At 35.4% G+C, this 15,375-nt stretch overlaps 3 protein-coding genes across 3 annotated transcripts; all 3 read left to right on the top strand.

Annotated features, from left to right (window-relative positions):
- Positions 1-97: 97 nt before the first annotated feature.
- Positions 98-5,022, top strand: LOC129568473 (protein ovarian tumor locus-like). Its single transcript, XM_055446411.1, has 10 exons — positions 98-768; positions 844-1,500; positions 1,598-1,777; positions 1,847-2,115; positions 2,193-3,096; positions 3,171-3,329; positions 3,392-3,621; positions 3,695-4,067; positions 4,152-4,240; positions 4,399-5,022. Exons 2-10 carry the CDS (start codon positions 1,020-1,022, stop codon positions 4,531-4,533), a joined length of 2,820 nt encoding a protein of 939 aa, XP_055302386.1. The 5' UTR covers positions 98-768; positions 844-1,019; the 3' UTR covers positions 4,534-5,022.
- Positions 5,023-5,156: 134 nt separating this feature from the next.
- LOC129568474 (uncharacterized) lies at positions 5,157-7,571 on the top strand. Its single transcript, XM_055446413.1, has 4 exons — positions 5,157-5,448; positions 5,511-6,654; positions 6,725-6,992; positions 7,085-7,571. Exons 1-4 carry the CDS (start codon positions 5,339-5,341, stop codon positions 7,549-7,551), a joined length of 1,989 nt encoding a protein of 662 aa, XP_055302388.1. The 5' UTR covers positions 5,157-5,338; the 3' UTR covers positions 7,552-7,571.
- A 3,364-nt stretch (positions 7,572-10,935) lies between these two features.
- LOC129568477 (putative aldehyde dehydrogenase family 7 member A1 homolog) lies at positions 10,936-13,479 on the top strand. Its single transcript, XM_055446416.1, has 8 exons — positions 10,936-11,072; positions 11,342-11,541; positions 11,601-11,795; positions 11,889-12,550; positions 12,609-12,953; positions 13,026-13,089; positions 13,154-13,174; positions 13,245-13,479. Exons 1-8 carry the CDS (start codon positions 11,065-11,067, stop codon positions 13,370-13,372), a joined length of 1,623 nt encoding a protein of 540 aa, XP_055302391.1. The 5' UTR covers positions 10,936-11,064; the 3' UTR covers positions 13,373-13,479.
- Positions 13,480-15,375: the final 1,896 nt, after the last annotated feature.

The raw sequence follows: 15,375 nt of genomic DNA on the forward strand, positions 1-15,375 counted from the left end.
AAAAAAATTAATTTCCGATATTATTTCATTGTATTTCTCTGAAGTAAATTTATGGGGCAGTTCGAAGAAGACAATCGTCAAATCCGTCGACAAAATCCACTTGAAACTTATCATATAGAACAACAATGAAAATATTTGACGCCAATAGCATCGTTTCCACAGCAAACGCAAATGAAGTGTTTCGTTCATGCGTACACCAAAACCCCACTTGAATGTGGTTGCGTGATTTACAAAGTATCGTAACTTTTTTCTCACTTGAGATTTTTCTTTGCGACGCAATACAACATTCTAAGATGATTGAGTCTGCTCTCCTCCAATACAAACGAAAGTGAGACATTTGCGATTTGAAAGAGAAGAATGTGCACGCAGTATACAGTGACAGTTTGTCCTTCTTCTTCGCTCACTGTCAGACGCATTCATGTGATGCAAGCGAACAAGTTGACTTTGTGTTGAATCATTTAAGACGACAACAAAACCGTTAGTCAATTTCTTCACTGTACAACACCGTCGCACATCTCGCAGAGAATCATTCTAACATTTTCGTTCACTCGAGATAGTTTATTTAGTTTATCTTGGATTTCAATCCCAACAAAAAAAAATATTCCTAACAAATTTATTTCTGTAAAGAGAGTAAATCGTTGATTTTCAAATTGTTTTCGTGTATTATACTTACTATCATTTAATTACCAAAAAGTCCAAATCCAAATTTTATCGTCTCATTTGATTGGCACACGTTTTGTTAGAACAGCCGAATCAATATTTTAGAGGGTAATGTCAATGTGATGAATAAAGTATGGTTAGTTTCTATTTCATTCCTTCTTTTACACATTCTATTTTCAATAGGAAATTCCAAATCAAGTGCTCCGTTTCGAATCATTAACGGGGACAGACGATAGAGTTTGGAAGGGGAAAAATTTAGTGCAAAATAAAAATTCGGTGCAAATTTTCAGTAAAGATCAATTGTTTGCTAATTGATTTTTGTGTGTATTTTACTTTTTGAGAACTTTGCAAACGTGAAAATGCCAACGACACGTTTTAGTCGAACATTTGCATCGGGAAGTCGCCCCACGCCGGATCCATTCGATAAATTCCTTGATTCACATGGTTTTTACCGCAAACACACGGCCCGTGATTCGACCAATTTATTTCGCGTTGTGTCCGAGCAATTGTATGATACCCAATATCATCACAAACAGGTGCGCAAAGATTGCGTCAACTATATGATCAAGCATCGTGACCAATATGAAACATTGATACAAGGTGACTTTGAAAAGTATGTTCGTGAAATGGCAAAAAACGAAACTTTTGGCACTTTAATGGAACTACGTGCAATGGGCTACTTGTTCAAACGCAACATTAAATTGTTTCGACCATTTGAATTGGGTGTTTGGATCGTCGAAGATTCAGATTACGCTGATCCTGCCATGTATGTGTTTCACGCATCACACTTTGATTCAGTGTTTGAAAAGTCATACATCATCGATGCAGCATTTTGTCAATGTAAGTAGTTAATTCTCGAACAGAGAAGTTTAGATGATTTCAAAAAATCACTGACACAGATGTTGTGGTTTTTTTTTCTTTTCTATTTCCTGTGTAGCGATTGTATACGAAATGCTTTACAAAAATGTATTCAAATTGCCCGATATTGAATATTCGGTGGAAACGATGCTCCATAGTGACATCATACAGCCAAGCTCACACGAATATGAAAACGGTGATGCATACGCAACGCACATTGTTTTTCAAGACGGACGCAAATTCCAACTCGATCGACCAGGTGAATTACGCGTTTCTTACAATCAACCATATTGCCTGATACATTTTTATTAAATATTTCTAATTACAGAAAACACGCGTTGCATTTTAAACGATCCAGTGCGGTGCCATTTTCATAACAAAAATTTCGAAGAACTTTTGAAGCAAGACGCCAAACGGTTCGAAAAGTCAATTTTATCGGATAAATTTTGTTCGTGCGTTCGCCAGTTACTGTTTGATGGAATTACACCGTTTCCCTACAAAGTTGCCAAGGCACTCGATGAGAATATCTATCGAAATGTTGAATTCGATTCATGGAACGAGGCACGAAAGGCAACCAAATCCAAACAGAATTATAAGGTAACAATATTACACATCCACTGATAGTTTGTAACGGAAAAAAATGCAAAAAAGACACAACGTTTTTTTACACATAGGCTGGCGATGAATGTTTGGTTAAGTTGAACGAAGCGGACAATGGACTTAACAAATGTTACATAGAAGCAAAGGAATCAAACGGCAACACGCACCCACTGAGCGGCGGCACGCAACGCAGCAATATTGTTCAATCGCATCGTCGCGATCCGTATGCGAAATTAATACACAAAAACGAAAGCATCGGCAAATACGGATACGGATCATGTGACGCTACATCTCACACTCAAGATAAAAAGAAGCTTGATGATTTAGTTTTTGACTACGACGCCATTTGCGAAATTTCTAAGTCGCTTGACTTTGAGTCATACATAAATTTGTCTAATATTAAGTTCACATCGAGCAATAATCAAGAGATAATTGCTTATCCGATGGTCTACTCGCAAACAAATAATATGAGTACAAACAATTCGAGTGGTAACACCAACATGGGTGGTTCAAAGAAAAATCGTAATCAAAATGCATCCAGCCAGAACAATGCGCAATGTGATTCCAGTGACAAGCACCAACATGTCAAAATCGATTCGGAAGAAAACATATATGGGAAAAATTCGCACGAATCGAAACCAGATTCGCAACAAACACATCAACCTGGTGGGTACTATCAACATCAATCGCAGGATCACGATGCCAGTTTGCCAGCGAACCAGCAACATGTGCCAAATTATTACCATCAAACCGCCGCGGCACCCATTTACTATTGCCCGACACCTGACTACAACGAATCGAATGTGTATTCATCTGAAATGGTTTTGCCAAATGGCGTTTACGCAGTTCCAGCCCATGCATATCAAGTGCCACCGATGCAAACAAATATGTATGCGCCAGTTGCTGGAAATCAAACATCGCCCTATCCAGTCCATGTTGGCAGCTGGCCTGGATACAATCCACAGGTGAACCCACAAGGTAAATACAAAAAAATTTCCAATCGATTGGGCAATTTCATCAAAATTTTCAATATATTTGCAAAAAATTTGTAGGTTATGTTTTTCCCGGTCCACCGCAATATGCGATGCCAGCTTTTCCTGCACCGATTCCATTCCAATTGCCATTCCTCAATCGCGAGTTGCTCCGTTCGAACGGTCGCATCAATTTCAGTCCAAGCTATTCTTCTGCACCCACCGGCGAAGATTTGCCGTGTAAGTTTAAATTTTTATTGAGTCACATACAAGATTGATTCGATTTTACGTCGATTTTTCAGTGAATGATAAAGTCTCTGTGAGATTTTATTACAATTTGGGTGTCGAATACTTCAAGTTGTTGCAACAAGTTCATGGACATGGTCAATTAATGGCAATGATCGATGGTGAACCATGTGCTGGAAATAACTATGATCAACAGTCCAACGATATTGAATCAAATCAACTGGCAGCCGATTTTCAGCAAATGAACTTCGAATCGAATGAAATCGAAATCCAGTCACCATCGAAGGTAATTGCAAAATAATGATTTTTCTCTTGTCGAAAAAGGGAATAAAATGATGTAAAATTGTGTGATTGAACAGCCAAGAGGCTACAACGAGTATGGATACGGTCGCCGTGGTTCAAATATGAAATACAGTAAGCGAAATGACAATCGAACAAATTGTGGAAAGCATTTCCAAGGTTCGTTCGTTGGTCCAACGTCAAAACCATTTCCAAAGAACAATCAAAAGTACATGAGCAACCAGAGTGGTGGCAGCTACGATGGCACACCAGTCAAGGATACAAGTGGAAAATCGCATCAACAAGGCCATGGTTTATCAACCAAACGAGAACCATCCAATCCGGATAGCGACAACTCCAGCGGCAACAGCGGTTTTGGCTGCAACGTTCCACCGTTCCCATTTCACAACGATCCAAACGAATTGAACCAACACTATGGACCACCGGGAAATGGTAAGATATTGATCAACATATTGAAGCATGAAATATAAAATATTTGTGTACAATCTTTGACAAATGTGCTTAACATCTATCCAGTGTATTCGCGAATGACACCACCTGTTAGTGTTGGCCGTTCGGCGCCGGTGTTGAATATCCCCGCCACATACCATCATCAAATCCATGGCGTGAGTATATTTTGTCTCATTCTGAATGACCGATATTTTGCTAAAGAATCAGATTATCTCGAAAATTCGTTTGATTCAAATAGCCAGAGAAAACAAATAGTCTATAGTCATTATTTATGATCAACAGAATAATTCTGTCATATTTATTTTTTCTACAGAATTACTGGATTCCACCAAATTCACATCAGGCACAACAACAACAACAACAACAACAACAACAGCAACAGCAACAGCAGCAGCAAAGCCAGTCGCATTCGCTTAATACCAGCGCTGCATCGAACCCATCCCAATAAGTTCTTATCAAAAGATGAACCCAAAAGCAAAAGCCGAAGTGTCTTAGCTGACATCGTTGATCATACGACAAAAAAGTCGATAAACTTACAAAACTCATTATTTTAACAACGCATAGCGGCCATCAACAAATCAGTTAACAAGTTTAATTCCAAATATGATAATCATGATATTCAACCGATTACTTTCTCTTTAAACTAATTCCCCATATGAAAGTCCGAATCATTCATTTTTGCTTTAGTTTAGAGATATAAGAGCCAAATTTATAGTTGAAAAAAAAAGTATAAAAAATCCAAATTCAAAATTACAAGCAAATAAATTTTTCGAAAAAGAGCATATATGCGGTCGCCAATGCATAAACATCGATCATTGGCTCATTCCAATCGAAATATAATCCTTTTGAAAATTTGTCCCCAATATTTGCAATAGTATAAATTAACGACATGTCTCAATTGGATAAACTTCAAATAAATTCATTGTACTTCAGTAAATTTTCAATTGATAGTTTTCTTTTTAAATTTATTCTTACGAACTACAATTCAACCTGGTGAAATCTAATCTGTGGTTCTTTTCGTGTTTTTCAAAGAAATTTTATAATTGACTGCATTTGAAATAAAAGAATCAATGTGGATATCCATAAAACAAATTTAAAAATTATTTCAAAGTGACGGAAAGGTTGTCCAAAACAAAATCAACATTCTCTTTTTACTCTGTTGTATTGCAACTGTCATTGGACAAATTGCCGTCAAATTTGTTTGAGGTTAGGTTTACTCGTTATTATAGAATTTATGTAAATAGTGCAGAAGGATGGCACGGTACATTCATTTTTATCGAAAAAGTTTAACTTTTGCACAGATATTCAATAATGGTCCTTCATATTCAACGAGAAATGTGTTATTTTCTACAAACAAATATTTGTGAGCACAATTTAGTTTATTATTTTCTCGATATATTCATTGTTTTTTGTTCACAATTCTAGGTATAATACCCGTGGATTTCATACATTTGGACTATTGAATAATGAAGAGAATAACGAGAAAAATCAAAGTTCTATTTCAATAAAACAATTATATCGCACCGAATCTGCGGAATTGAATGACATCGTGAGGAAAGTCGTATCAAATGTCCAGAAAGACGAAATCAACGCTGCTATAGAGATTTATAACGAATGGAATCAGAAAAATGGTTTTGATGATTTTGTATTTTTAACCCTGGTGAATGGCTTGTTAAAATGCAAACGAATAGATGAAGCAAAACAGATAGTGACGCAATTTGATAGTAATAGCTTGAAATCACGATCAAATAAAGATACTCACATGATATTGTGTAGTATATTCGACTCGTTGAGCGATCACTCAGATTTAAATGACATGATATGGTTCGTGGATAATCTAATATTCAGCCGAAAACACGTCAATCGAAGAGTTTTGGAGATTATCATTAAAAATGTCCTGCGGAAACATAAAGATGTGGATGCTACATTCAATTTATTTGATCGGATAGCTCAACAATTCCATGTGACGCCATTAAGTCTGGTCTTAACGTGTGAGCTAATTAAACTTAATGATATTGAGAAATTGGAGAAATTATTGGAAATCATATCGAAATTGCATGGACAAGTCAATGGTTTCTATGATATGGCATTTGCATTCACAATTTGCGGTCGTATTGATCAAGCGAAGCGGATCTTCTGTTCTCTTGAGACGCAAGATTCCAACAGATTCGAATACTTTATTAACAATCTGAAGCTACGACGACAAGTTGAAAATTTGCGTAATTTATTAGCTGCAACCGCGAATTGTGTGTCGAAAGAATGTCGTGCAAACATGTATTCGGCATTATTAGAACTTTGTGCGTATGAACATAATCCGAGGAAAATCATCGCGAATGTATGTTCGGCAATGAACGAAGAACAGATAATACCCACGGATGAAAGCATTCAAAAAATCAGAAAACTGATGAAACGAACAAACAGTGAAATTCCAAAGACATGGATACAAATCCAGCCAAATACAGACAATACTGAAGTAAAGTTGCAAGCCCTTCTTAACGAAAATAACATACAAGAGGCAAATACAATTTTGTATGATTCTCTGAACTCGGAAACTCCGATACAAAGGAATGTAAGTGAACTATTTTATGCTTATTATGATCAATATTCTACTTATTATATTTTTTACATCCATTCTTTAGATCATGAGATACTGTTTGTTGAGAAATGCAGAGAGCGGTTCCATTGCAATTTTTGATGATTTAAAACTGAAATTTGACTCACAAACAAAAATTCAGCTGAAATTTTATACGTACGAGTGTGCAGCATACATCAAGGCTGGTAAAAGCGAAGAATATATGAAGATTATTCGTAATGCCAAGAGTGGCATGGATTCGAAAGAATTGGCCGTAAGCATTTCGGAACGCGTCATCGATATGATTGAGTCAAATCCGAATATTTATGAAGAATGTAAGTGGGCTGATTTTATGCATAATATGTATTGTATGTCTATATTTTGATCAATATATTTTTTTTCATATTTTTTACATCCATTCGTTTAGATAAAGACATTGCGTTGAATTTTGCTGATAAGGATGTAGTGAAACCAATTTGCCTTGCATGGATATATAATTTCGTGAACAATAAGAATACTTCAGATAATGAAATGATATGGAATACATATTTGAAGCGTCATCCCACGATTGTCTGCAACCAGGTCACAAAAATCCTTTTTCAACGGAACGAAGGAGAAAAACTTCGCGTATTCTTAAATTTAGACAATTTAAACAAAAAATACATTGCAAAATCTGAACTAGGTAAAGCATATAGTAGTCTGTTCGATAATCTTTTTTATAAGGGTGACTATGACACAATCATTGAAGAGTTGCATAAGGCAATTTTATTTTTATCATTGAAAGATTTCAAATCAAACACCTTGAATCGGATTAAATTGGGTCCAGACGAATTTAGTAAACAATTTTGGTCGGTGATAAATAATAGTGGCAATTATATCCAGTCTAAGAAATAAAACTTTGTTAAACTTTAAAATATTTGTTCTTTTTATTATTCGTCACATTCAGAGGCTTTACAAGTATATTCACAAACAAAAACTTTTTTTCATTCTACACTTTTATTAAAAGCAAATACCTAAAAACAAATGTGAAACTTTCTTCACATGTGACATATTCTTGGATATTGTTTCAAACACAAAAAGAATAATAATAATATTCAATGCCAATGACGTACACTTTTGTTGAATATACAGTCATGGACTAAATTGAGCGTACGACTGCCAGAAAAATGTATCGCGGACTATTTCATGAACCTAATTTATTTTTTTCAATCAATTCTTTGCACTGTTTGTTGCGTAATTATGTGAACTAATAGTAACCGAGAGAATTTTGAATTTTTTTTTGGATTTTGTGATTTTTATTCAAAAATGTAGATGAATGTCATTTTTGTGCTGGACAAAATTGAGCGTACGGTCCGTTTAATATTTGTTTAAATAGAGAAAATTCATGGAAATTGAAAAAGTGGGGATACAGTTTGATGCACAAGCTCATGTTGCTTCGAAATGGTATATATGTTTTGCTCCACCGAACCGTTGTTTGGGAAATGGAGACGGTTAAACTTTTTTTTTATTTTTCACTTTTATCACCTTCAACACATATGAATATTTCTTGAACCAAGAATGATATTGAAGCATCTTAACCGGCGTTTGAAAGCTTGAGGTTAGACCAATGAAATGCAATAATAACCAACCAAATATTTCAAGTACTTTAAAAGATACAGCCGTGAAAGTATGACAGCTGATGTCAAAATAGCGCCATTTATTTGACATTTGAGGTTATAACTCACAAATGGTAAATTATTTTGACATCTTGTCTTGACCAAATTTACTCTACTCATCAAGTGCTACAACTATGCTGAACATGTCGATCCCAAAAACTAACTCCCTTAAAAAATAAACGCTGAAGTACCACAATGTGGAGTCCATGTAGTATACTCTTATATGGATCATTTCATATTAACGGATTTTTGGCTGACAAGATGTTGTTTTTTGGAGATGACTAGAAGAGATAATTTTTTGTTCACATCAAGAACTGGAAATTTGCTCAATATTTTCTAACAAAAAAACAACATCTTGTCAGCCAAAAATCCGTTAATACGAAATGATCCATATAAGAGTATACTACATGGACTCCACATTGTGGTACTTCAGCGTTTATTTTTTAAGGGAGTTAGTTTTTGGGATCGACATGTTCAGCATAGTTGTAGCACTTGATGAGTAGAGTAAATTTGGTCAAGACAAGATGTCAAAATAATTTACCATTTGTGAGTTATAACCTCAAATGTCAAATAAATGGCGCTATTTTGACATCAGCTGTCATACTTTCACGGCTGTATCTTTTAAAGTACTTGAAATATTTGGTTGGTTATTATTGGATTTCATTGGTCTAACCTCAAGCTTTCAAACGCCGGTTAAGATGCTTCAATATCATTCTTGGTTCAAGAAATATTCATATGTGTTGAAGGTGATAAAAGTGAAAAATAAAAAAAAAGTTTAACCGTCTCCATTTCCCAAACAACGGTTCGGTGGAGCAAAACATATATACCATTTCGAAGCAACATGAGCTTGTGCATCATACTGTATCCCCACTTTTTCAATTTCCATGAATTTTCTCTATTTAAACAAATATTAAACGGACCGTACGCTCAATTTTGTCCAGCACAAAAATGACATTCATCTACATTTTTCAATAAAAATCACAAAATCCAAAAAAAAAATTCAAAATTCTCTCGGTTACTATTAGTTCACATAATTACGCAACAAACAGTGTAAAGAATTGATTGAAAAAAATAAATTAGGTTCATGAAATAGTCCGCGATACATTTTTCTGGCAGTCGTACGCTCAATTTAGTCCATGACTGTATATATATAAGATTTAACAATGTTATTAAAAGTATTAATTACATTATTATTAATAATGGAATAATAAATACTATAATTGAATAAGAATTAACTAGTAAGCAAAAAAGATTTGTTTACATTGGTTCTGTTGTTTAAAGTGACATGCTAATTTTAAAAAAAAACGAAAAACAGTCTCTATAACAGTCATTGGCCTTAAAAATACGAAAACCCTGTAAATTGTTATTTTCGTAGCAGTTGCAAGGTTTTCAAGTGTACTTAATTTGTTGTAGGAAATCTACTTAATATAAATGTTGACAAAAATTGATTAGATAGCATCTAAGAAATATTGTTGTGAAGCGGTAATAAAAAGCGCGTATAAGAAGTGTTTTTACGATGAGAAGAAATTACTGATTACTTTCTATGGTTATCAGTTGAACGCATTCATTATCTGTTTCTCTGTTTGCTATAATTTGTTGTTTATTACTTTTCCGCAAACTTTGTTTGTATGGAAAAGTTTTGGTTTTACTAGCCAAAATTTCATGACATCTCCTCTTTCGGACCACTATAACGTCACGCCAAACTTGAAAAAGCACATATCTGCACACTAGGCAATGTAGTTGGGATCAAATCCTATCGATCAAGACCTATCTACCGCCAAAAACATGTTGTTTACTATGAAAAATGTGCAAAATAGCGATGTGCGTATGGCGTCGTTCGCGTCCTCGTCCGAGCTTTTTGTTCGCCAATTATTTCAAAAAGTTGACAAGATAATTGAGATCTGTAAAAGCCAAAAGTTTTGGCATGTCGAGACAAAGCTTCGGATTGATTTTGAGCCCATTCTGATTTACCAATTTCGTACCTTAAGCCTCCGACTGAGGACCTGAAAAACCTTGAAAAATGACACTTTTTTACGGGAAGTACCCGAAAAAAGCATTTTTCAGGGTTTCGATCAAGGCAAACTGCCATTTTTTTGCAAAAATAATGGGAGTCTGTGAACAACCGAACACCTACTTGCTCATGAATTTGGTCCAAAATCGACATTTCTTGAAATTTTCCTCGAAAAATAGACTTTTGTATAAAAAATCACACAGAAAGCCATTTTTTAGGGTTTTGGTCAAGGCAAACTGATGTTTTTTTGCAAAAATAATGGGAGCCTTCAAACAACCGAACACCTACTTGCCCATAAATTTGGTCCGAAATCAACATTTCTTGAAATTTTTGAAATTTCGTTCGAAAATGACACTTTTGTATGGAAAATGGTCGAAATAGTTATATTTTAAGGTCAAAAATGCTATGAAAAAAGGGTCCATTGAAATTTTGGTTAAACATTAAGCGGGAGGTAAACTAAATTGCTGCGGAGCGGAAAAGTTTGGATTACGTATGTAATTCGTTTTATTTACAAATGGCTTTACGAATGAGTTGTCGTATCATCAAAACGAGTTTTCAACAAGATTCGGTTATCTGTTATCACTTTGAAAATGAAACATCGTCCAAAGCATTCGATTCAAAATGAGTTATTATTAATAGCGTCGTCGTGTGAAGCAGATTCCACTTCGCATTGAAGCAATCATTTTCACAGCAACAGCCAGCGTGAAAGCAACAGAAGTGTGTAAGAAATCGGCCTAAATCATGTCAACGTGAGTATATTTTCATTGTTAATCGGCAAATATTGAGGCATGTTTGATTAATCTGTTACGCATAAGTAATTGGGAGTTGTTTATTTTCCTTTTGACAAATTAATATAGATATTATATAATTGCAATAATTTTAAACGGAAATATTTCGAAATTTAACTAACATATGTATTCTGTGTGCATCACATATTTGTTCAGAGCTAAGATAACGTCGATGATAGCATTATTTATAATGACTTGAACACTTATTTGCAAAATTATTTTTTCCCTAGCCCAATGCTTTTGTGTTCAAAGCTGAAAGTATGCAATCAAATAAAGAGGATTGCTGTAAATATTCAATCAAGAGCCATGTCTTATCTGGTCGATGATCCAAAATATTCATTTCTAAAAAATGAACTGAAATTAGAACGCACCAATGCTGGTGTTTATAATGGAAAATGGGTTGGTTCAGGGCCGGCTGTTAAATCAATAGGTAATTTTTTGGAAGTTAATTCAAAATTTGTGTTCAAATATTTAATTTCGACTCAATAGATCCAGCGACGGGTAAAGTTATCGCCGAGGTTACAAGTGCCACCAGCCAGGAATATGATGAATGTGTTAAAGTAGCCGTTGACACGTATAAAACATGGAGTAATGTTCCAGCACCTCGTCGTGGTGAAATAGTACGTCAAATTGGTGATGAGCTAAGGAAAAAACGGGAACCATTGGGAAAATTAGTTTCATTGGGCATGTATTAAAATGAGAAAAAGGAATAGTTTTTGTTGTATTTGCAATTAGAGAAAAAGTTTCAAATGATGTGATTCCATTGCATTCTTGTAGAAATGGGTAAAATTTTACCAGAGGGAATTGGTGAAGTGCAAGAATTCGTCGATATTTGTGACTATGCCGTTGGACTATCGCGTACTTTTGCTGGCCAAGTGATTCCATCGGAGCGATCGAAGCATATTATTTTGGAAAAATGGCGACCCCTTGGTTTGGTCGGTGTTATTAGTGCGTTCAACTTTCCTTGTGCAGTTTATGGATGGAATGCTGCAATTGCTCTTACAGTTGGTAATAGTGTTCTGTGGAAAGGGGCTGACTCAACGCCATTGATTTCAGTTGCAACCACCAAGATAGTTGCCGAGGTTTTTGAAAGAAATAATTTACCATCGGTAGCAACTCTCTGCCAAGGTGGTGTTGATATTGGTAAATCAATGGCAAGAGACGAACGAGTCAATTTGCTGAGCTTCACTGGCAGCACTGCGGTGGGCCGTGAAGTAGCTGTAGATGTACAGAAACGCTTTGGAAAATCATTGCTTGAACTAGGTGGTAACAATGCTTTGGTTATAAATGAGGACGCACATTTCGAAAATGCTTTGGATGCTGCATTTTTTGGGTGCATTGGTACGGCTGGACAACGATGCACAACCACTCGACGTCTTATCGTCCACGAGAAATTATACAATGATTTCTTGAAAGAATTGAAAAAGAAATACAAAAGCGTAAGTACTGTGTGTACTGGAATGTACTTCACATTTTATTATTTGCTATTTGTTACAGTTGCTCAAACGAGTGGGCCATCCACTTGAATCGACGACTTTGTATGGACCGTTGCATAATCAAATCGCTGTAAATAACTACAAGAATACAATTGCCGAAGCAATTGAACAGGGTGGCATTATCGAATGTGGAGGGAAAGAAATTGATAGAGAAGGATTTTTTGTTGAGCCCACAATCATCACCAATTTACCACACGACGCGGACGTCATTCAAAAGGAAACATTCGCTCCAATTGTTTACGTATTGAAAGCAGAAAGTCTGGACCAAGCCATAGAATGGAATAACGAGGTGAAACAAGGTCTTTCATCAGCACTCTTCTCCACAAACATTTCATCAGTATTCAAAGTGAGATAACTTATGGTAAAAATTAGGAAGAATTTGGAGATATTTTTAATTTGTACATGTTTTTTCGTGCAGTGGATTGGACCAAATGGATCTGATTGCGGCCTTGTTAATGTTAACACGTCACCATCCGGAGCAGGTAAGAATGGATGAGAAATATTTCACATGAAACTTTTTATTTTCATATACTTTTACATTTTCAGAAATTGGCGGTGCTTTTGGCGGTGAGAAACTATTTAGTTTAAATTATGTTCATTTGAATTCACTTTTAAAAAAATGTTTCCTAATTTCCAGGAGAAAAACATACGGGCGGTGGCCGAGAATCCGGATCAGACAGCTGGAAACAATATTGTAAACGGTCAACCATCACACTAAATTATTCTTCAGAATTGCCTTTGGCGCAAGGCATCGTGTTTGACTGAACAGACTATAGATATAATATGATTTTTCTGAAATATTCATACCAAAAGACATTTGTTTGAAAAAAAGTGAGAATAAAACCAAAATTTCAATCAATCTGTTTACAATCCACTTTGTTGTACTCACATATATGACCCATTCAAGTACAAGAATATACGTGTTTTGTATGGAGACTGTACTAGGTGTTACTTGTTTTAAAGATCATGCAATTATCCAATCATATAGCGACAAAAGCTTATGTCAACTTCAAAAGTCTTCGTTTCCAAAACATACTTTCGTTGCTGCAAATTGAAAATCGATTCCTTACTCTTTTCTTTTGAAATGTTGTTGATTTATCTAAAGACGAAAATATCAACACAGCTAAGCACTTGGAATAATCCATTTGCATCAAAGAGAAAATCGCAACGTTGTTTGCGCCCTGAGGCCATCAATACACGATGCTTTTGTGAAGAAAATTCATGGAAAATTTTCCACATTTTCATACAAACAAAAGAAGAGCGAACTCAAGCGAACGAAATTGATTGTTGAATTTTCGAAGTCAACCTCGAGTAGGTATTAAATATATCGATCATCAATTCAGAGTTGAACATTGGTTGGATTTTAGTATGTAAATTTTATTTGTTGTAAGAAGAAATGCCAGAGCAACGCAATGATACTAAGGAGAAATCGTTGCTAAAAGTGTGTAGAGATGAAAAGAGAGTATGTAAGAGTGGCTTTGGGTTGAATCAACCCGATTAATGCAATTAATTACGCGACCAATAACTGTGCATCACACAACGAAGTGCAATGGATTTGGACAAACAATCAAGTGCATGGTAGAACATTTCAGTCGTGGTTCAAATACACTGGAACCAGCATTCAACCCCCAATTTTGCTCACATTTTCCAACTGAAATGCCTAATTTTCTGCTGGTACGTGTGTGGGGATATCCACTTATTTTCCGAATAATAAATATGTCGAAGTGTCGTCGCTGTAGTTGAAATTTTCTAAAATTGATGGCCATGACTGCAGTGTGCGGGTGTTTCGTGTTCTACTATTAACGTGATATAAATCAAAAGGTGGAATGATGTTAATTCACTTGAAGTGCGGTGGTCGCGATGATGACATTCATAATATAATCGATTGTATCCGCATTCTGTGACAAAATATTACTCGGTTGTACTGGACATTTGCATTGGAAAGGGATATACACGCGCAACGTGTGTATTTTATCGAACATATCATGGTTTTGTATCCGAAATATTCGATTCCAAACACGTCACATTGGAATGTGATCGATTCGAGGGTGATATTATAATTATAAGTGAATATGACAATTTCCACTTCATTTTCGGTTCTTGACTTCAATGGCGTCATTATTGTGTGTATAGAAAATCTCCGCACATATACATACATCCACTGTAAATTCCGAATGGAGTTATGTGAATTATGAACGGATAATGCAGTGCACATTGTGACTGGGAAAACCACCATCACCACCACTTCTTTCACATGTGTACACGAGAGTATGTCGAGTTTTCGAATGGATACACAATATATTGCATTTGCAAGTGCAAAGTTTTTATTGTCAGCTCGGTAACAATACCTAGAGCATCCAATGTGTCTTTGTACCCAAAATTTTTATTGCATTCACTATGATATGCGCATGTATATATATATTTCTATGTGTGTGTGCTGTGCATTGTCTGTGCCTGGTTTGCATTGGCTTTTAACGCACTCTGTAATTAAACCACAGCTTGTTTATAGCCAACATGTCACTAACAGCTTAACGTATTTGCACCAAACACACACGCACTTCAAAAAGAATTTTTTTTTTAATACCTGTGGCGCACATAGTCAATTTGCAATCGCTTCATATTGGCCAATGCTTTTACAAAACAATACAAATCAATTGCGTGCATATAAATCAAACAATATTTCAACGAATAAACAAATTTCATTCAGACCATATTTTTATTTAAATTATAATAACCATAATTCTATGACGGAAAAGTTAATAAAGCCA

The sequence above is a fragment of the Sitodiplosis mosellana genome, unplaced genomic scaffold (genome assembly GCF_009176505.1).
Source record: "Sitodiplosis mosellana isolate CC-2019 unplaced genomic scaffold, AAFC_SMos_1.0 Smas_scaffold_19, whole genome shotgun sequence".
Classification (NCBI taxonomy): domain Eukaryota; kingdom Metazoa; phylum Arthropoda; class Insecta; order Diptera; family Cecidomyiidae; genus Sitodiplosis; species Sitodiplosis mosellana.